The sequence below is a fragment of the Triturus cristatus genome, chromosome 4_1 (assembly GCF_964204655.1).
Source record: "Triturus cristatus chromosome 4_1, aTriCri1.1, whole genome shotgun sequence".
Lineage (NCBI taxonomy): Eukaryota > Metazoa > Chordata > Amphibia > Caudata > Salamandridae > Triturus > Triturus cristatus.
In genome coordinates this window covers 324,666,016-324,689,161 of record NC_140585.1, presented here as the reverse complement: position 1 = coordinate 324,689,161, position 23,146 = coordinate 324,666,016, and the positions used below count along the sequence as shown (strand labels likewise).

Below are 23,146 nucleotides of genomic sequence, written 5' to 3'. Positions count from 1 at the left end.
ACCTCCTTCATCCCCCTCGGTTTTTCCACCAGGTGTTCCTCTAAGGTGTTTCCTATAACTATTGGTGATTTAAGGTTTTGGGCCCAGCTTTGAAGTTGAATATATTTGAATTTGGAGATACCCCCTTCCAAGATGGTATGAAGTGTTGAGCATGGTAAAAGTGAGCCCTCTTGAGATAGATCACCCCATAGCTTGAGTCCGCCCTCTCGAAGTGGCAGTGCTAATTTATCCCTTAGGCACTCTGGTGCACCGGGGGATTCCCACAAGGGTGCAAGACTAGAGAAATAACTTATGCCCATTAGCTGTCCAATATTCGCCCATGTTCTAGCCATTGTCTGTAGCACCTTTAGCCTCATCTTTTTGAAGAACTTAGGCTCTCCATATTTGAACAGAAAACCCTCCTGGGCCAGCTAGAGCTTTTTTAGCATTGCTGAGAACATTGCCCCTACCCCTACACCATCCAGTGTTTTTATGGGCATCCTAGAGTGGAACAATTGGAAGGCTCAAGCAAAGTACTGCAGATCTGGAAGCAAAAGCCCTCCCTTCTCCCTCCTGCATCACAACTTCTTCCAGGCAATTCTGATTCCTCTATAGGCCCATATGAATGAGTTGATAGCCTGCTGAAGTTTGTCTATAGCTAATTTGTCAAAATGTAGTGTAATAACATTAAAAAAGAAGGTGATTTTAGGAAGCACTATCATCTTGACCAGATTTACCCTCCCAAAGATTGACAAGGGGAAGTGGCCCCAACTCTTCATCAGCCTCTGGCACTCCTTTGTTACAATAGCCAGGTTGGTCTCTGGAATTCTGCTAATGTCCTGTACTATTCTGACCCCAGGATAACTCATGTATCTTTTGGTCTGGTGTTGACATTCCCCCAAATTCCCTGACATAACCTCAGTCTTCTCAGCATTTACCTCATATCCTGATACCCTACCAAAATCTTGGGCATGCTTTATATTCGCTGGCAGGGCAGTAGAGTGGTCCGAGGAAAGAACCAGGACTTCATCAGCATAAACAGCCACCTTTCTCTCCTATCCCTCATACTTAAATGGTAAAATATCCACCTCATCCCTCAACCTCTGAGCGAATGACTCAATATAAAAGTTGAAAAGGAGGGGAGATAGGGGAGGACAGCCCTGCCTGGTACCCCTATTGATTTTAAAGGTGCTGGTTGGATTACCATTGACCAGCAGCTTTGCAGACGGGTCTTGGTAGATCAACTGGATGGCTCTGCGGAATTTTTCACCAAGGTTGAATTTTTCCAAAACCGCCGACAGATACACCCAGTTAACCCTGTCAAAGGCCTTAGTGGCGTCTAAGGTCATAGCTGCAAGGGGAAGCGAATATGTTGTGGCTAGATCAATCGCCCCTATAAAATCATATGTAAGATCGTATAGATTTCTGCCCTTGACAAAGCCCTTTTGGTCGAGGTGCAGCATATCTCCCGATACTGTTCCCAGCCAGCTAGGACCTTTGAAAAGATTTTATAATCTGCATTTAACAATGAAATAGGTCTAAACGACTCACACCTCGCTGGGTTCTTCCCCGCTTTTAATAACAGAGTAATGTTGCCTCTCCCCACGAAGCTGGCAGCTTTACTCCATCACATAAAATCTCTTTGAAAAGCTGGGTCATAAATGGAATCAAGACCTCCTCCAGATTTGTGTAAAGTTCTATTGGCAAGCCTGCTGCCTTTCCCCCTTTGCTAGCTAGAATGGCCCTCTTAACCTCTTCCTGTGAGAATTCTTGTTCTTGAAGTTCCTGTTGAATTGTGTCCAAGGGATTAAGAGAGCTCACATTCAGCCATTCCACAGCCTCGGATCTATTGACTACCATGTCCTCGAGGTATAGATTCCGGAAAAAATCATAAAATACGCCCCCTATCTCTTCATCTGTAGATATGACAGTATTGCTGTCATCAATTGCCTTTATCAGGTTGCACATCCTGTCTGATTTTATCTTCCAAGCCAGTAGCCTACCTGCCCCCTCAACATATTCGAAATTAGCAAGCTCCCTCGCCTCCCATCGATTCATAACCCTCGTCTGAAGGATGGTATCTAGCTGCTCCTTTAATTCTTTCAATTTGACCATACTTTACTGCTGTTTCTCCGGTTCTACCATATTGTTCATGCCCTCCTCTATGATTTTCATCTCTACTTCTTTTTGGACAACCTCTTCTCTGTATTGCCTGTTTCTAAAGCACACCCTACTTGTGATGGTCCCCCTTAGGAATGCCTTCAAGGAGTCCCAGACTATGAAGGCCGTGGCTGACCCTACGTTGTAGCCCATACAGTCCTTCATCTCATGGGTCAGATACTTCATTTCCTCTATGTCTGAGAGCAGCGTGCAATCAAAAGTCCAGGCTATGCCACTCTGCCTATTTTCCAGATTAAGGCAGACCCCTGAATGGTCAGATAAGTGTGGTGTCAAATAGTCAATGTCTTTACTTTCCCCCTCAAACTATGGCTGACCAAGATATAATCAATTCTTGATTTATGACCATACTTCCTATTGTAGTAGGAAACTACTAGCTGTTAGCCAGATCTGTCCCTCCAAACATCGCAAAGTCTGAGATTTAGATGGTATAATGGTTCAGTGACTTGTCCAATTTGGGATCCAGTACGATGTTAAAATCACCAGCCATGATTACTGGGTCTGTGAAGTCTATCAGGTTTGCAAAGATAGTTTTAAGGGAGGTAGGATCATCATGGTTTGAGCCATAATAGCCCACTAGAGTGAAAAGAAAGCCCAGGATAATTACCTTCAGGATAACCCACCTACTGCCAGAATCAACCAAAAAATCCAACAGACGCGCTTTAGCTTGTTTTTTATAAATACGGCCACACCTCTAGTATTAGTACTTTGGTTGGTACAGATCATATAATCCACTCATTTTAGTTTCTTGAATATCTCAGTTGATTCGTCCTTTGAGAGGTCTGTCTCCTGCACAATGATAACCCGCGTGGGGGAATCCCTGATGTATTGTAAGATTTTGGCCCTTCTTAGCTGAACACGCAAGCCGTTCACATTCCATGAACACAACTGAACCATTCTCACGATTTAACCTTGAGGCACATGCAAGAGTATAACAAAAAGAGGTCGCCACAACTAGACCAAATCATAAGGAACTAAAGTAACTAAGCCTGCTGAGAAAGACAGACAGACAAAGGTGAATGAGGATTTTTTTTAATTTTCCCCACATGCTCCCCTCCCAGTTTACCCCACCCCTCCCCCTCTGAACCCCTCTCTGGAGAACCCACCTCATTGTTATCCTGGACTGATGGAAGTCTTATCTGCCACACCCGGGGGCCACTCACCCTATCCCTCTAATGAAAAAAACAAAAAATCTAGACCCACAGCAATCAACTGTGAATCAAATTGTTTGTATGTTTATTTCCAAGTATTTCCATGTATGACTTTGTGTGTACCTCTATATAATCTAGATTAATGAGCATGTACCCCCCTTCTAATGCCCTCTCACACTTTAAGGGGCCTTAAACAGGGGGAGAGGCATACTAACTGTACACTCACCTTTCTTAATTCTTTCCAATAACTCATCTGCCTCTATCTGCATTCTTAAATTATGCATCTTGTTCTTGTGCATAACCTTTAGGGTCGCCGGGGACTTAAGCTGGGTCACTGCCCCAAGCCTTTTCAAATCCTCTAGCTTTCTCCCCAACCCCCATTTGCCTATCCAGAGTAACTCGGGCAAGGTCGGAGCGAATTTCAAATGACAAGTCCATCCCTCTCAGTGACTTGACCTTCAAGGCCATGTAAAGGATTTTCTCCTTCAGGGACTAGGTATGGAAATTTAGGAGACCCTTCCTAGGTTTGATTCTATTGGGGTTCCTTCTATAAGGGTCCCTATGCACCCTTTGGATATCTTTCTTTAGCTCCTCCTCAGATTCCTCAATCTGCAATGATTCCTTTAATAGTGAGACAATGTAGGATTTTAGATCTTCCCCCTCCTTTCCCTCTGGGGTATTCAAAATATGAATGTTACTTCTCTAGGAATTGTTCTCCAGATGCTCCAGTTTGTCTCGGAGATCCTGCTCCTCCCTTTTAAGAGCCAAAATGTCTTCTTTAGCTAAGTTAAGTTCTTCTTTTAGCTCTCCTACAGAACTTTCCAGAGTCTCAGTTCTCGCATTGAGGAGGTCGATCTTCTTCTCCAGGGGCTCGCAAACGTTCCTAATCTCTCCTTGGTTATACTCAGACACAGAAAACCCCTTTTTAATGTCTTTCAAAAGGGTGCAGAATAGCGCTTCCAGGGATGCTGATGAGGCACCCGATGAGGCCCTGAGACCTGTAGCAGCCGCCCTGAATTGGCTCCATCCCAAAACATGGGGTGTGGTATCGCTCTGAGTCTCAGAATCCCCCACAGCTCCTCCTGTCTCTGTTGCCTCTTGCACCTGTGAGGTGATGACGGTTGATAAAGGGAAACCCCCAGAGGCCGCCATTGTCTCTGTACTGTTCTCTGTACTGAATTCTGTGTTAAGCAAAACTGCTGACCCACTCCTGAGAGATATTCCCTGTTTTACTACCTCAACCGAATGGGTTGTACTTTAAAATATGACCTGAGAGAGAGAGTGATCTTTACTTTAAGATCAGTAGAATTCATTTTAGCTTTCCCAGCCGATATACTCTGGCTTTTTACCTCACACCTCGGAAAAGCAGTGGAGCTACTTTCCAACCCTGTATACCAACTTGCGTAGGGGGGGCGAGCCTTTACTGCTCCCACCACCAACAGACTTCTCCTTTCTGGAGGCCTGCTTTATCCCCTTAAAACCTAATTTTAAAGGTCCCTGGGGAGCCCCCCAATGTCCTTTACATTCCTCTGCTGCAAGTGGAAGACCTGATGAGATTTGGCCTGCCTGTTCGTGTTGAGGGATCGGGAATACCATTGGAACCGCGCAGGATCCCAGCCCTTCTGCCTCTTCAACAACCACTGCGTCCTCCACAGCTAAGCAAAGCCGAAGTGTACTGCCGCTGCTTACGGTGACCCGAAGGAGACCGCGCGCTGCCCCTCTGCGGCCCATCCTCAGCTCCAGGGTGGCCACTGTAATGGTTATGAGGCCGCTAGAGCACATGCCATCAGCGCTGTGGCCGCAATAATTGCCTGGGACACTCGTTCTGGTCTCAGCGTGGTCCCGACTGCTTTTCGCGGGCCACGCCCCTTTATTTGTAGTAAGCGCATGACATTACACGCCAGCGCTAGCGCAACACCTCCGACGCGGGTAGACTGCACCGCTACCTCGCGTCGGAGAATACTACATTTCTTCTGACCTTTATTAAAAACCAACAAACATTGATCATGTAGATCTGTTACCAGTCACTAGAATTCCAGTCCCAGGTCCGTCACACCATGAAGTCGGCCAGCCGGGAGGATGGAGCCGGATTTCTTCTCAAGTCATATCTGGAGTGCTGTCCCCGTGACGACGGCAAGGATGGGGCATCCCCTGCGAGACTTCGCTCCCTGGTGATCTCACCGGGGAGCTTGGCAGACCTCCGACTGGTGTTCCCGGCAATGAAGGGGCGCCCTGGTCGGATCTATTCTCATCTTCGGTGGGGGTCGTCCCTTGATCACCTTCTGGGCCTTCCTCCACTTACAGATGACGTGGTCTGGCGTCCAGGTGTTCTGACAATTGCACGTCCGGAGTTCCAGCATGCACCTTTTTGAAGAAAGAGATGTTGCGTGTGACTTCCTCGGTTCCTCTTCTTGCTGTTATCATGGTGCCAGTTCGGCGGACGACTGTCCAGGGCCTATGTTCAAATGGGAGCCAGTATTTGCTCCCAGGGTACCTGTCCTTGATATAGACTCTGTCTCTCACTTGAATGGCTGACATTCGGGCTCGTCAGTCGGCGCTGGCCTGGTCATTGGAGTTGGTCCTGTTGGCTAGGACCTTTCCGGCGTCAATCTGAGACGGGGCCCAGCTTGGATGATGGGGGATGGTGTCTCACACTACTCGGCCCATGCTTGCCGGTCCTGGAGCTGCCTCTGTTGTGAGATGAGGTATCAAACGGTATTCTCTCAGGAAACTACAGATGGCTCTCTCGAGCGGTGATCCATCGGCATGCGCGATGCGTATTACTTTGTTGAGAGTACGCAAGAACCTCTCTACTTCCCCATTTGCTTGAGGCCAGCGCGGGGTCACTTTCCGGTGTTGAATCCCCCAGGCCTTGAGATAGTCAGCGAACTCTTGTCCTTGGAAGGGTGGGCCGTTGTCTGTTTTCACCACTTCGAATATTCCGTGGGTGGCGATGGTCTTTTCGAATTTCGTAATGACCTCTGCGGCTGTTTGACTTCCCACGACCTCGACCTCTGGGTACTTCGTGTAGTCATCGATGATCACTAGGGCATAGCGTCCATCGGGGAGGTGCCCAACGTCCGCACTCACCCGCTCCCATGGCCATTGGGAGTTTTCTTCTGTGATGACGGGGTGAGGGTGGTCCGGTTGACCCGATGCCTGGCACCACAGGCATGTTCTGACTGTTTGCTCTACCAGTGGGTCCATCCCTGGGAACCATACTTTGGCCCTCAGCCAACTCTTTGTCTTCACCATGCCTTGATGTCCCCGGTGTGTGAGGTCCATCGCTTGTTGAGCCAGACTTGATGGGATCACCAGTCGCGGGCCTCGGAGCAAACAACCACTGTTGTCAACTGAGAGTTCATCCTTGACCCACACAATTGACTCCAGGACGGTCTTTGCTTGCGGCGTGCGTCTGGCCATGGTGGACTGAATGAGGCGCCAGTCATTCGATCGGACCGCCGTTAGGGCCAGTTGCAGGCATTCATCCCTCCGGGTGGCTTCTACGATCGTCCCAAGGCTCATGGGAAGTGGTCGGGATCTTTCCGATACAAGCCGGACATATATTCCTCCGTGTCTGAGGCGTCCTCTTCTTCTGCTTTGGTGGTCACCCTGGGATGCCTCGAAAGATAGTCTGCTGGATTGGATGAGCCTGGTTTGTATTCCACTTGATAGTCATACTTCTGTAGTTGAAGGATCCATTTTTCAAACCTCGGCGGAGGCTTAGATGCTGACCCTTGAAACAGGGGAATGAGGGGTTTGTGGTCTGTGGACACTGTGAAAGGATGGCCGTACACGTAGATGTGGAAATGTCGACAGGCCCAGTGGATGGCGATTGCTTCTCGCTCTATCTGCGAGTATCTCTGTTCTGTGTCCGTCAGGGATCTGCTCACATATGCTATCGGGGCCCATTCTCCATTTCCATGCAATTGTGTGAGCACAGCTCCTAGTCCATATGGGCTGGCGTGCACAGCGACATTGGTGGATCGGGCCGGGTCAAAGTATGATAGTGTTGTGTCTGCCGACAGGGCTGCCTTGGTATCTTTGAAGGCCTGGTCTTGTTCGGGGCCCCATTACCATGTAGTGGTGGACTTCGTCAGTTCCCTGAGGGGCTTTGTGAGGTTAGACAAATCCGGGACAAACCGCCCACAGAAGTTCACCATCCCTAGGAAACTCCTTATTTCCGAAATGTTGGAAGGTGCTGGTGCTTCCTGTACATCTCTCACCTTGTTGGGGTCCGGGGCAACTCTTTGGTGGGAGAATGTGTAGCCAAAGAAACTGATCTTTCTCTTTAAGAACTGGCACTTCTCTCTGTGAAGGGTCAGTCCTGATTCTTTGATCCTCTGGAGGACTCCGCGAAGTCTCCGGTGGTGATCTTCTATCGACGATGCGTATACGAGTAGATCGTCGATTGCGTTCAAGACCCCCTGGTAGCCCGCTAAGGACTTCACGGATGGTGTTTTGGAATACCTCCGCAGCACTTGAGATCCCGAAATTGAGGCGTCGGTACCGCCTGAGGCCGACATGCGTAGCGAATGTGGTGATGTAGCGAGAGTCCGGGTGTAGCGGCAGTTGGTATCCGGACCGGAGGTCCATCTTCGAGAACCATTTTGCGCCGTTCAGTTCTCCCAAGATGTCGTCAATGGTGGGGGTTAGGTGACGTTCCCTTTTTACCGCGGCGTTTGGGAGTCGCATGTCAACGCAGATGCGGACCTGCCCCGGCTGTTTCGGTTTCCGTGCCACTACGATCGGGGACACCCAAGGGGTGGGTCCACTGACCTTTTCTATAATCCCTTGCTTCTCCAGAGCCTCCAGCTCTTCTTCGACCTTCTTGCGCAAGTGGAACGCAATGCGCCTGTGTCTCAGCACCACCGGTTGGACTGACTGGTCAATGTGGAGAGAGACTTCTTTCCCTTTCTGGCATCCAATGCCTTTGAAGATGTCTTTGAACTCCTCCATGATGGCCTCCAGTCCTTCCTCTTGTACCGCCATGGCGAATGATATCAGCCTCAGCTCTTCTGCTGATTGTCCGCTTATCAGCATACCGCTTCCCTCTGGAGTCACGTACACTGTGGTGGGGATCTTGAGGTCTTGGTGTCTCATCTCAGTCTTGAAACACCCCAAGAGCGGGATAGGTGTCTTTTGTCCGTAGGCGAATACCCTGATCCTTGCTTCGCATAATGGTGGACGTGGACTTAGTTGATTGTACACATTGGCAGCCATTAGCTCGATCGAAGCCCCAGTGTCTATGGTGGCTCTCACATCCTGGTGGTGGATCTTGATTCTGCACCTTTGAAGTCGCCGTCTCTTCCGTCGTGGCTGATCTACTGTGAATACGTAGTGGACCGGGTAGTCTCCCGCGTCATCATCCATGTCTTTACTGTCCCGCTCTTCAGCCACTGTCTGAGTTGCCTCCTTCCGTGATTTCGTAGATCGGCATACCGCCGCGAAATGGTTCATCCACCCGCAGGCACTGCACCTCTTCCCTCTCGCCGGGCAGTCTTGCATGCGATGGGGTGTGCCTCCGCAGTAGCCGCATCCCTTTTTCCTGTCTTGCTGTTTTCTCACTGTGTTTTGGCGCGCTTTGGGCCTCACCACGTTCATTGTTTCCACCACGTTGACCTGCTCCGTCTTGACAGGGCGGTGGAGAGCCGCCCCCATGTGGGATGCTTTGGCTTGCGACAGTTCTTTTGACCGTCCCTGGGTGAGGATGTCCGCTAGAGATTTGCCATCCTCCTGAAGAGTAGCACCCTTGTATTACTTGACCTCGGATTTCTTCCTGTTCGTCCCTAAATCCACACATGCTGGACAGTTCTTTCAGGCGCCCGTGGAACGCGTCTAGTGAATCCTCTGCCTCTTGCTTGGCCTGGCGAAAGATGAATCTTTCGTAGTCCCTGTTCGCCATCGGCTCGAAGTGCGCATTTAGGGCGTTGAGAAGCGTGACATACGTTTTGGGTGTGGCCTCCACCAGAGTCTTGTAAATGCGATGGATGTCTTTGCCTCCGAGGTGGAGGAGTAGGGCTCTGCGCCTGTCCAGGGCTATGCCTGCCCCTTCAAAGTAGATCTGGAGGCGATTGGTCCAGTCTCTCCATTGCGGGGCAAGGGATGAGGGGGCCCCGTCCACCACAAAGGGCTCAATTGCGGGGATCGACGCCATCTTGGCGCAGCCGCAATCACACCTTGCAGCACATGCGCTGTTTACCTCCTGGGCGCGATAGTAGCCGCCCAGCCGGGGGGGAATTGAAAGTGCTGTCAGGGTCCTCTCCTGTGGCCTGTATGTCCTAGGCCTCACCGTAGGTCCCTCCCCAACCAGGATGCTGGGCACACTCCTCCGTGGGTATGTGGGAAGGCCTCCCTTCCCTCCAGGCACTCTCCGGGGTTGCAGGGCGTCTCTCGGATGCAGCAGACTCGCTTGGGGGCACACAGCAGACCCGCACAGGCCAGGCAGCACTTCGTGGGTCCAGGGCTGTGATAAAAGGCCCACTCGTCACCATTTAGCTTAGGCTCATTAAACATCTCTGCATGGGGTAGTTTCTGCCCCTCGTCGTCAGTGTAATGGTTATGAGGCCGCTCGCGCACATGCCATCAGCGCTGCGGCCACAATAATTGCCTGGGACACTCGTTCTGGTCTCAGCGTGGTCCCGACTGCTTTTCACGGACCACGCCCCTTTATTTGTAGTAAGCACGTGACGTCACACGCCAGCGCTAGCGCAACACCTCCTACGCGGGTAGACTGCACCACTACCTCGCGTCGGAGAATACTACAGCCCCCTCCCAGCGGGTGGAAGCAGCGGCGGGAGCCGATGACCAAAACGTGGCCAGCACCAGGACAGCGTAGCACAAACTCCGAGCAACATGACACGGCCAGATTAAGAGGTACAGTTAAGGAGGGGAGGGAGTTGAAAGGGAGGTGAAAGAATGTGGTTTCTAGCTAACATTTGGCATCGATGTCGCGCAGGGGATGCAAGAGCCTCTGGAGAGCGAGCGGCAACTCTCACAGCAGCCATGGCTATATTTTAAGTGATTTTGTATACACTCCTAAATGGAGTATTTTTTCATGTACTGAGGATCTATTAAATGTAATAATAAACAGCCATTTTTACATTTAGAAGGTTTCAGTGAATAAATAGTTGTGTGGATGATAAATGCTTGTGGATTTCCCTATAAAAAGAAGCATATATAAATGTGAAGGAAAAATAAAAGTAAGTTGCACAGGAGGGATCTAGTACTGTTTTTAAGCCCTGGCTAGCAGCCACCCCCTTGACATGGGTCTGTTAACAAGTGTGTTGTTTTGACTGTCCTTGAAAGCAGGCTTGTCAAACACTGTTTGAATCTAAGACTACTTTATACCTATGTGTTGGGTTCTGCTTTATGATTGTAATGCACATGCCAACATGACAATGGTTGCTATGTTGTGGAATGGTCAGGGGTTCAGGTAGTTGGTCTTCCCTGTCTGCTCTGACCGGTCCTATACCTGTCTGCTGAATAAAGGAAGGTTTTCTAATAGGAACTAATGAGCGTTGCTTGCGTCTTTTTGTGCACTCACCTTTTTACCAGGATTGTCCACCGCCTCCTCCTTTCAGTGGTGATGGTCTGATATGCACCGCGGACTGGCGGAGCAGGAGCTATATTCACGGTGCCTGCAAAGCAGCGAGGCACGAGCCCTTCGTGGCAGTGGCACAGCAGGAGCTGTGATCAGCGTGTTTGGTGGCACTTGGCTTCTGCACACTTCGTCTGTATTCACCTGGATACGATTCTGGGGTATCCATATTCTGGGTGTTTTAGACACCTCCTTCGTGACTATGCGGCTGCATCATTTACGTTCTGGTGCCTGCATCCATACAATGCCCAGCCGTAAGTGGGATTCTGGCAACAGTCGCAGAGTTCCTCAGGCCATTCAGCTGTCCTGGTGACTCTTTCCTCACGGGTCAGTCTGAGCACACTCCCAGGCGAGCCCACAGACCCGATGGAACACCTTCACTTCAAGAGACTGATCAGCCCTACTTCCACCCTCCGGGGAACCCTCATCTACCGACCCCCTGGACCTCGCAGACTTTTCGCCAACTATATCACGGATATCATCTCCCCGCATGCCTTCGTGTCCACCAACTACACCCTACTAGGAGACCTCAACTTCCACCTCGACAACAACTGGACCCCAGCACCACATCCCTCCTGGACAAACTCCACAACATGTGACTCCGCCACTTCAGATCGTGACCGAACCCATGCACTCAGCAGGACACACCTTCAACCCCCTCTTCACAACAGGAAACTCCATCACCTTCAGCCACACCAGCGAACTCCCATGGACTGACCCTCGATGCGTCCACTTCACCTTCAGAACACCCACCATCCACAGACACCAACACCTGCTCCCATGAAGAAACTGGAACAGAATCACTGATGACCAGCTAACCTCATCACTCAGCAACTCCACCCCAATCATCGCGGAAAACAACAACCCCAACACCGTAGTCCGAACCCTGCACAGATGGATCTCTGACAGCGCCAATACCATAGCCCCCTCAAGAAAAACAACAACACCCATGCCAAGAAAGCTAGATGGTTCACCACCGAACTTCGAGAGTCGAGACGCACTTGCCGCCGCCTTGAAAAGGCCTGGAGGAACACCAAATGCACAGAAGCCCACAACAACTTCAGAGCCGCCACCACCACCAACTCATCAGAAAAACAAGGAAAAAAGCAATTGAAGACAGAATCTCCACTCATGCACACAACAGCAAAGAACTCTTCAACATCATCAAGGAGTTCTCCCAACCCACCAGCGAGTCCACCGATATTCCTCCCTCACAAGACCTCTGCGACAAACTCAGCACCTTTTTCCACCACAAAATCAAGAGCATCTACGACAACTTCGACGAAGACAACCAACACACTGAACCCTCACCAACCACCCCGACACCCTGAAGCCAGCGATCGACAACTGAACAGCCCTCACCACCGAAGAAACACTGAAGACAATGAAGTCAATCCACTCCAGGGCCCCCACTGACCCTTGCCCCCACCACATTTTAAACAGAGCCAACAACACCATCGCACCCATGCTCTGCCACACCATGAACCGCTCCCTGGCAACCGCCTCATTCCCTGACGACTGTAAACCTCCTGAGATCAACCCCCTCCTGAAGAAACCATCGGCGGACCCCACCGACCTTAAAAACTACAGACCCATCTCCCTGCTCCCGTTCCCAGCCAAAGTCATCGAGAAAGCCATCAACAGCAAACTCGCCACATTCATCGAAGAGCACAACATCCTGGACTCCTCCCAATCCGGCTTCAGAAAGCACCACAATACAGAAACCGCCCTCCTCTCCGCAACAGACGACATCTGTACCTTACTGGACAAAGGAGAAACAGCAGCCCTCATCCTCCTCGACCTCTCAGCGGCGTTCGACACAGTCTCTCACCGCACCCTAATACGCAGACTCCACGATGCAGGGATCCAAGACAAGGCCCTCGACTGAATCCGCTCCTTCCTCTCCGGCAGAACGCAGCGGGTCAGACTCCCCCCCTTTCCTCTTGGACCCTACACCTACCACCTGCAGAGTCCCCCACGGGTCCTCCCTCAGCCCTACGCTCTTCAACGTCTACATGGCTCCGCTCGCCCCCATCATCAGAACCTACGGACTCAACATTGTGTCATACGGAGATGACACCCAACTCATCCTCTCCTTATCCAACAAACTCAACACCGCCAGACACAACTTTTGAGAAGGCATGGAAGCCGTCACCAAATAGATGAAAAACAGCTGCCTACAACTAAGCACCAACAAAACGGAAGTACTCCTCATGGGCCCAAACCCCAATGCCTGGAACAACACTTGGTGGCCCCCCGCCCTTGGAAGCCCGCCCACCCCCACAGACCATGCATGCAACCTGGGAATCATCCTGGACTCAGAGCTCAAAATGGACCGTCAGATCAACTCCATCTTGTCCTCCTGCTTCCACACCCTCCGCCTCCTACGTAAGACCTTCAAATGGATCCCCCTCAAACACAGAAAGACCGTCACTCACGCCCTGGTCACCAGCAGGCTCGACTACGGCAACGCACTCTATGCCGGAATAACCAAAAACCTCACCCACAAGCTACAGAACATCCAAAACGCCGCTGCAAGACTGGTCCTCAACCTGCAAAGAAACGGCCACATCTCCCAGCACCTGCGCACACACCACTGGCTCCCCATCGAAGCTAGAGTCACCTTCAAGATGCTAACCCACGCTCACAAGGCCCTCCATGACACCGGACCAGCATACCTGAACAGCCGACTCAAATTCCATGCACCCCAAAGGACCCTACAATCAGCCCAGCTCTCCTACGCTGTGGTCCCCCGCACTAGAAAGACCAGATCGGGAGGCCGCTCCTTCTCCTTCCATGTGGCCAGAGCCTGGAACGACCTGCCGCTCCACTTCAGACAGATAACATAGCTCCCCATCTTCACAAGAAACCTCAAAACCTGGCTCTTCGACAGACCCCTACCTTGATGGACTGGAACCTGCGACCAGCGCCTTGAGACCCTTATGGGTGAGTAGTTGCGCTTTACAAACACCTGATTGATTGATTATACAACAGTCAGTTTTACCCCTTCTCCATTTCTATCACCTCCAGGGAATCCCCCTGTGGAGTAGGAACTATGGTTAAAAGGGTTTGAAACTTACCTAGAAGCCAATGAAGCAGAGGTATTTACTGAAAAGAAAAAAATTGCTTTATTTGGGCACGGAAGAGATGGTTTTAGAGCACTTAGCTCCAGCTGTAGTTATGGGTGAGGGTGATGCAGTGGATGAATACGCCTCAGCCATTAAAAAATGATGGATACTAGGTTTAAAAAGAAGCGCAACATCATTATGGAGAGACACAGATTCTATATGAAGAAAAAGTTGCCGGGCTGACCGATAGAAGCTTTTATGAGTGATCTCAGAGTCTTAGCCCCCTTCTGGTGCTTAATGATTCAAGAGAATGCCTTTTGGCATTGCATTGGCTTCAGTGGTCTTTCCGAGGGTCATGGAGGCAATGTTTGCTGGTGTTCCCAATGTCAAATGCTTTCAAGATGACATATTGGTGAATGGTAAGAATGTGGAATGTCATGATAAAACTTTGGCCACGGTGCTATCTATTTTAACTGAAAAGGGGGTCACATCAAATGCAGAGAAATGTACGTTTGAAGTGGACGAGGTGGATTACCTGGGCTACAAATGTTCTGCTTGGGGCTGAAACCTAAGGAGGATTTAGTAATGACCATTAAAGAGTTCCCCACACCTCAAAACTAGCACCAGCTCCGGTATTTTTTGGTAAGCTGGAATTTTATGCCAGGTTACTTCCCAAGTGCAGTGAGAAAACATGTAACTTGAGGATGCTGATGACGAAAAACCATCAGTTTGTATAGTCTTTAGAGCAAGACCGTGAGTTCCAGCAAATAAAGCTGGAATTAATTTGTGCCATTCCCCTGCAAGCTTTTGATACACATGATCTCTCTATTATGGTCACTAATGCTAGTCAGCATGGGTTGGGTGCTCCGTTACTCCAAAAAAGAGAGGGAAAGGAAGAAGTTATGTTTTTTGCGTCTCGTACCTTAAGAGGTGCGGAATGCACTTACTCTGTAATACTCTGTTGATGGGGTGTGGATCATTTCAGGCAATACCTATGGGATTCTGAGTCCATCATCCGGATGGATCACAAGCCTCTGGTAAACATATTCACCACGAAGGGTGCTAGCAATGCCTCTCCCTTCATTGTAAATGGCACTAGAGGTTGATGGATTTCCAGTTTTAATTGGAATTTATTCCTGGCGCTAAGAATGTTTTTGTGGACTTTTTAAAAAGGTTGCTGCCTTCCAAAGGGCAGGCATGGGAGCAGGGGGATGATGGTTTTGGCAGTGTGGCCTCTTCGGGGAAATCCAGTTCTCGGTGCATATCAGAGGAAGAGAGGAAAGTTGCAGTACAAGAGGATAAAACTATTCAGGTGGTGGCTGGAATGTTAAGTAAGGGTTGGGTGCCTAAAGACGAGGTAGCTAGTTCTTTCAAACACGTTTTTCCAGAGATAAGTATGCATATGGGAGTCTTAAGAAGAATGGATTTGTTGGTGGTGCCATTGGCATAGTAAAGTAAGATCCTGGTTTTGGCCCATAACGTTCATGTGGGCATAAGAGCTATGAAGAGAGTAAGAGAAATATTTTGGTGACCAGGTATGGATCAGGAGTTGAACATTCTATGAGAGATTCTGTAGCGAGCGCAGTTAGTGACAAAACCCAAGTGACGTTTCCTAGCCCAATTGAAGCGGTGAAGTTGGCCAACACTGAGGAGGTGTTAGAATTTCTTCAGTAGTTATTTTTGGGAGAAGGAGCTCCTGTTGAACTGGTCCCTGGAAATGGGGTGCAATTTACGGCCAAGGTGTTCCAAAGGTTCATGAGACATTGGGGCATTAAGCACATTAGGACCATGTTATATCATCTGGGTAGTAATGGTTTGGTAGAACGACGTAACAGGGTCATAAAGGATAGCATTCAGTTGTCAGTGGCCAATGGATTTAATTGGAAGAAAGGAACTTGTAGACTTGTTGTGGGCTTTGCGCACCACCCCCAGTGCAATTACCAAGGAGTCTCCATTTGCCGTGTTGAAAGGTAAAATGGCTGCTACCAAACTAGCAAGACCGTGGGTGCGTGAATTAAATGTGTCCGATGTGAAAAGTGAATTCTTGAAAGAAAATTGTGAAAAGTATCAAAGCATGTGTATTACCAAGGAACCAATCAAAGGAAGATGACAAGCCCTTTTCGAAGCAGGAGATTGGGTTGAAGTGAGGTTGCCTGGATTTGTTGCTAAGGAACATTCAAAATTGTCTAGTCCCATACAGATTATTTCTCTCTGAGGCAGATCTGTCAAGCCGAGTGATGGGAAATGGTGGAACAAGCAGAGATTGTCCAAACAGAGTTGTGGAAGTGAGCAAAAAATGTGTACTGCCAAGCAAAGCAATCCTACTTTAAATGGGTAAGGAAGGGAAAGGAGACCGCCTGTTTGGTTTAAGGATTACGTGACATATTAATGCATCCCTTCGTTTTGGGGTTCTGTTTTTTTATGTTTTCATGTTGTGCTATTGTAGCCAATTTTTACGGGGTACTGTTTTCGCCCGTGTTTTTTGTGTAGGTTATGCTAATCTTTTCTTTTCTTCTTTATTTTTCATTATTGCGGGGGAAGAGATGTGTTGTGTTCTGCTTTATGATTGTAATGCAAATGCCACCATGACAATGGTTGCTATGTTGGAATTGTGGCATGTGGAATGGTCAGGGATTTAGGCAGTTGGTCTTTGCTACCTGCTTTGACCGGTCCTATACCTGTATGCTCAATAAAGGAAGGTTTTTCTCACCTGGATTGTCCACCGCCGCCTCCTTTGACTGTGTCTAGTCAGTTCTAAATCCATATTTTTACATTTTGTCAATTTTTTAAGAATCTTCTATAGAAATCATCATGCCAAGTTGGACACTAACCTTGAAGACAGTATGGTGCTCTAGGTGGAGCTACATTAGCATTGACCTGCAACTGGGCCTGCTGTGTGACATAGGGTGCACAAAAAGAGCAACAGGTTGCCATGTGCAGTAGCCAAAATAAATAGCCTTAATTGAATGTGCCCACTTTCCAAAAGAACCTGAATCACTTTACACGAGGTGATATTACACGCAATCCGTCCCACCAAGTGAGCAAAGCCCATCGTATTGGTGAAATCCTCTCACTCACCTGACTCCGCTACTTCGGAAATGGGCACACCTTGTTCTTGTGCCATAAAGCCTAAAACAGAAAATATGGCAAACCCAGCCACAAAACTGGTAGCACTGTTCAGGAAACAGAGAACAAGTGAATCCCTGTGAAAGAGAAAAAAAGGATGAGTTAGGAACCAGAACTGGGTACCACCTTTGCCAATTAGAATGAGGAACACCTTAGAGAAAATGAAGACCAAGAAAGTGACATCCGTATTTTCCCTAGTAAAACAATGCTTAGGACATTAATGAGGGACGTAAGAGTAATGCAAAGGTTTTCAAAGATCAAGATGAAGGTGCACTTTACCACCCTCCTGTTGCAATGTTTTTTTCCCCATTCTTCTTTTGCTTCACTTTAAAAGTAGCACTGCCAAAAACTCCCTGTCACCTTAGAAGATAGCTAACTTCACAGGTGGTGCAGAGACCAGTGCCAGTTGACTGAGGAGACAGTTGCTCTCATGCACCAAGTATTTAGAGCAGTTTAAAGGGTTCAGAAGAAGGAAGGCGATGTTTATAATTTCTACCTGCAGGAGAAACATGAGAACTATTTTGTCAATCAATGTCTATCAGAAGTTTGAGATGATTTGCAGAAGGAATGAGGTATAATATAGTATCACCATTTGGGGTGTACTGTATTGATGTTTTGCTAATACAATGTGGTGAAAACAGTTGTTTCTGTGCTAAGGGTCCATTAATAAAATTGTGGTTTCATGGAAAACTGCACATAAGTTGGCTAAAAGCAGGACTACTGAAATTATACAGCAGTGAAGCCCCGACGTATGCTGTGTTTGTCAGGAAAAGGTAAATTATGTGGTGTAATGTGGCATATACTCTGGTCATAAAACAGTATCCTGCAAAATTATCAGAGGCATGATATTGTTGTCACAAAGACATCTGTGGTCATAATATCATCTGCACTTATGAGGTAATTTATATTGTTGAGTATTAAGTAAAAGCTAGGACTATGATTAGGGCCTGACAGCCTGACCTGAACATAAAGAGTACCTGTCAGGCTGACTATTGCTCAGCCTAACAGACACTCTTCATGTCTGCCAAAAGGTGGAAGGGTGGTGCCCCTTTACTCTTAAAAACGGGCTGCTGCTGCTAGAATCAAAGTCAGTGGGGCAGTCGTCAGGCAACTGAGCAGTCCTTCTTCTTGTAGAGTCTGCAGGTCCAGGAGTGTTCTGGAGAGTTGGTCTCAGGTTCCAATATTTATACTCAGTGCCAACTTTGAGCTGGAAGAATATTCTGGCACTGGAATTCCTTCCTTCCCCTGTCCAGGCCCTAAGATGTCTGGGGTGACAAAAGGCTAGTGTGAAGGTATTTGAGGCAGTCCCTATTGAAGTGCAAATGTGGTAGCAGACAGCTCCACCCCCCACCCATATTGTCAGGATGGCCCATCCTACCGTCATCCACTCCCACTTTGTGATATTGTTTAGGAGGAATACAAAAATGTCAACTTCCAAATACACCTTGCCATGTGATCCAGGACACAGGCTGTAGGCACCAAATGGTTAGAACAAAACAAATGCTACCTTTCTAAAAGTAGCACTTACAGAATTGTGACCTAAAATTAAGGGCGGGTGAAGAATTCTGCTCCGCCGGTGGGGTTTGTAGAATTATGTCCACTCTGCGCTCCACGCAGAGTGCCGAAAAACTCCATGAATCAATGCAGTTATTTCTCTCACACGGCTCGCCTACGCTAAGTTGGTGAGCATGAGAAATCGCACGCTAGACCACCTCCCAGTGAGATTTCTGAATGTGGGCGGTCGCAGCAGGTAGCTACCACTCACGTTGAGAAAGCAGAAAGAAAAAAGCCCTCTGGCTCTCCGCCTGATGCCATTTATGCTGATTTTACAGCACGGGAGAAACTCCTGGTGCTAAAAATCAGATCGAACACAGCAACGTACCGGACTCCGCAGCTCACAGTACTCCTCCTAGTGCAACTGAGTTTTCTTGACACTTTGCGGAGCTCTGTGTAGCATGAGTCCACAAAGTCTGTACAGGCCTACTTAAAATCCTACTTTACCATTAAAGAGGATCTTAAATTACAAGTCTTAAGAGACCAAACATGACATTTTTACATCTTCCCACACACAAGTTATCAATTATCAAATGTTATGAGGTAACTCAATGTTATCCAATGGAAGAGGTTGGCCTTGCAGTAGCAAAAAACTAACTAACTAGCAGCACAGGTTAAACTTAAAAGTACATATCAACTTTTTAAATACACTGCACCCTGTCACTTATATGTACTAAAAAGGAAGGTTTCGGTCTGGCAAAAGTTTATATAGCCATGTCAAAAAGGCAGCTTAAAACTGCACACAGACTGCAATGGCAGGCCGAGAAAAGTTTGAAAAGGCTATGTTAGTGGGTGGCACAATGACTGCTGCCGGCCGGCTAGTGTGATTTAATTTACAGGCCTTAGGTAATTGTAGAACCACTTTATTAGGGGCTTACAAGTAAATTAAATGAGACAATTGGGAGTAGGCCTATTTCACCATACGGGAGAGAGCACAAGCACTTTTAAAATGATTAGCAGTAGTAAAGTGTACATAGTTCTAAAAGCCAATAAAAAAAGGATCAGAAAACATGAGGGTGAAGGCAACAAGTTTGGGGCTGACCCTGCGGAAAGGACAAGTCCAACATATACTGTGCATTACTATACATAGTCACATGGGATTTCAGTCAGCCCTCTTTAGTCATTGGTCTGCTGTGGTGTCATTCTTAGTTTGTTTCCGGCCGCCATAGCAAACAACATGGGTCACAGGGTCAGCCCACTTCAGCCATCAGCTTACCTGACAGGAAGTAAAGGCATTATTCTTTTTCACAATGTGCACATCTGCACAATAAGTAGCCCACTTCATTGCCAAGAACTACTCCTGCAATGCATGCTTTTTTTCACATGGACACACAGAGACAAAACGTGCTTTTTTGTTTTTTAAGTCCTTCGTCCATGGTATTGTGCCAGTGACAATCAGAGCTCACAGTTTCTTCCCTGTTTCACTAAACAGGCTGCTCTGTTCACATTTAGTGCGTCTGGCATATTTTTGAGCCTGCGCTTACTGTTGGAAAAAAACCAAGTGATGAACAGGAAACCTTGGTGACCTCCCCGATGACCTGGGCATGCTTATCCTCGAGCATGCTATGGACGTGCTGGAGACGTCCATAGCTCAGGTGCTATTAATGGCTCCAGTATGTCCTAGCCCTAAAGACAGGAAATCTTCTTCGTGATCAAACCAGTAGGGTTTCCTTTTTTTAGTTTCAGTTTAAGCTGCTGGGAAGAATATCCCCAACAGCCCAAGTCAATTTGGTTTCAGGTTGGTAAACTGCCATCATATCAATGAAAGTGAAAGTTAATGGTTGATTGGCTCCTTTCACTTTCACTTTTACTGCATAAGTACTTGAGGCATATCCCAGCCCCCTGATAACTGACTTGAATGGGGAAGGTATTGATGGAAAGCGAAGAACCTCACCTTTCACATGGTATCCCTCCCTATTGAATCTCTGCTTGAGGAGGACCACAGAAGGATGGTTCCCAAGCAGGGATCCACCCATTAGACACAAGGGAGTGTATTTGGAGGATGGGAGCACCACCATAAAAATGGGCTTATGTACCCCCTGTCCATCCATCTATAAAAGTCTTTTAAATAAGGGGTCATTACCTCCAATCTGCCCTTGGGGGGCAGAAAGCCCACTAGACACCAGGGAGTGTTTCTTAACAATAAAAAGGGGTGAGGGTGGCCCACCCAGGTATCATGCCAAGCCTCCACCCCACAAACTACACAAACAGTCTTTCTGCCCAGCCTGGAGGTAGATAGGAAGTCTTTACCTCAAATCTGCCCCCCTTGAAGTGGTCCACTGGACACGAGGGAGATTCATTTGTTATTGCTGTCAGTGGTGGGATCAGCCTGCTCTGACATTGGGCAGAGCACCCAACCCCAAAATCACACCAACTGTCTTTTTACTCCCCGAGGAAGATAGGAGATTTTTACCTCCAATCTGCTGGCCCTGTTGGGAGGGGGGACGAAATCTCTCTAGACATAAGGGAAATGTAATTTGTTTCTATTGTTGCAAGGACCAGGTGGCCTTTTCAGACTCTGGGCCGAGCCCCCACTCCCAAAATTACCCTGACTGTGTTCCTGCCCCCCACTAGGTAGACAGAAGGTCTTTATCACCGATCTGCCTCACCCCCCTGCCCCCGCGAGAGGCAGAAAGCCCACTAGACACCTGGGAGTTTTATATGTGGCATTTAAAAAAGGAGTTGGATTACCTGCACCAGGGCTCAGAAGAACTGTTGTGCCCATTCTGGACTAGGGTCAAGATGTGATGTGTTTGTGAGCCACCCAGACCCTTTTAAAACTTTTTGGGGGATTCATTTTTTGCCCCGTGTCTGGTGGCCTTTCTGTTCCCCTGAGGCAGATTTGAGATAATCACCCTCAAACCATCCACCCTGGGTGGTGGGACACAGAAAATATGATGCACCTGTCTTGGAGTGGGGTACGGCAAGATGCTTGGGTGAGCTGCCCTCATTTATATTTATGGGCCTTTTTTGCCTTTGGTGTCTACTGGCCTTTTTGTCCCTTGGGGCAGATTTTGGGTAAACACCCTCAGTCCACGCCCGGGGGCAGAAAATCTAAAGCACCTGGCATGGGGGTGGGAGGACAACATGATGTGCTTGGGTGAGTCACCCCACCCCCTGTTTTATTTTCAGGAATATTTTCCTCTGGTGTCTAGTGACTTTTCTGTTCCTTGGTGCCTAGTGGTCTTTCTGTCCCCAGGGGCAGATATGGCGCACTGCCTGAGTGACCTACCTAGATCCCTTTTTTTTATTTTTTGAGCCTATATTTCCTCTGTTGTCTGTCCCCTCTGAGCAAATTTTAGGTAAACCACCTCAATTCATGCCGGGAGGGGGGGGTGGGTGGGAGGGGACAGAAAAACTGATTCTTCTGGGGTGGAATCATGGCATGATGACTAGGAGAGCTGCCCTAACCCCTTTTTTATTTTCCCCTGGTGTCCAGTGGCTCCTCTGTCCCCAGGGGACAGATTCTGGGTAAACATCCTAAATTCCACCCTGTGTGTGGGGCAGAAATGCAGTTACAACTGTTCTAGGATGGGAGTGTGGCACAGTGCCTGGGTCAGCTGCACCACTCCACTTTTTTGGGGTGGAGAACATTTTTTATCCTGGTGTCCAGTGGCCTTTCTATCCGGGGGAGCAGATTTAGGGTAAATTTCCACAATCCACCCTCGAAGAGGCAGAAAGACTGACCCACCTCTTCTGGGATGGGATCACAACACAATGACTAGGAGAGCCGCCCACCCCATTTTTTTATCCTGGAGTCTAGCGGCCGTCCTGTCCCTGGGGCAGATATTGTGAAAAAAAATTCAGTCTTCCCCATGGGGAGGGGAGAGAAGGTCTGCTGCACCCATTCTGGAACAGGGCATAGCACAAAGCCTGGGTGACCAACCCCCTGTTTTGTTTTTTGGGTCCCATTTTCCCCTCATGTCGTGTGGGCTTTCTGACTGCCAAGGCAAATTTTGGTTCAACACCCTTAACTCACCTCCGGGGGTAGAAAGACTGATGTACCTGTTCTGGGGTTGGAACAGAGTGCAAGGACGCCAAGGATTTCATCATGGGTCCAAAACAAAGAAAAGGCTAGGGTGACCTTCTCTGACAGTGAGCCAATACTCCCTTTCCAGAATGGATAGTAGAGTCTTTATAACTCCCCCCTTCGGGTGACTACAGCTTTCCCATTCCTTTGTTCAGAGGCAACAATTTGATTATTTTGGATGTTGTTTTACATATGTGTAGCAAAGTAGAACTAAGTCCCAATATCATCCTACTTCTGTGCTAAATGACTGTATGTTTTGGGCTCGGGCCAGCTGCTACCTAGGAAAACTTACCAAAACCAGGCATTTCTGAAAACTGGACACCCAAGGCAGTCCATAATGGTGTGTCTCTTGTGGCTCCTACAACATTTCCTTACCCACAATGTCCCACAAACTAAGCTGAAAATCAGAACTTTTTCTTCCATTTCTGTGACCTAAACTTCTGCAAAGCACAGGGATCCC

General features: G+C 48.3%; 1 protein-coding gene across 6 annotated transcripts in view; it reads right to left on the bottom strand.

Annotated features, from left to right (window-relative positions):
* Positions 1-23,146, bottom strand: part of LOC146854878 (sodium- and chloride-dependent GABA transporter 2-like) — a 1,159,405-nt gene that overhangs the window by 185,210 nt on the left and 951,049 nt on the right. For all 6 annotated transcript variants that reach the window (XM_085652286.1, XM_085652283.1, XM_085652284.1 and 3 more), the window contains one exon: positions 17,055-17,179. In XM_085652286.1, coding sequence (XP_085508412.1) covers positions 17,055-17,179 — 125 coding nt within the window. The remainder of the gene's footprint in view (positions 1-17,054; positions 17,180-23,146) is intronic.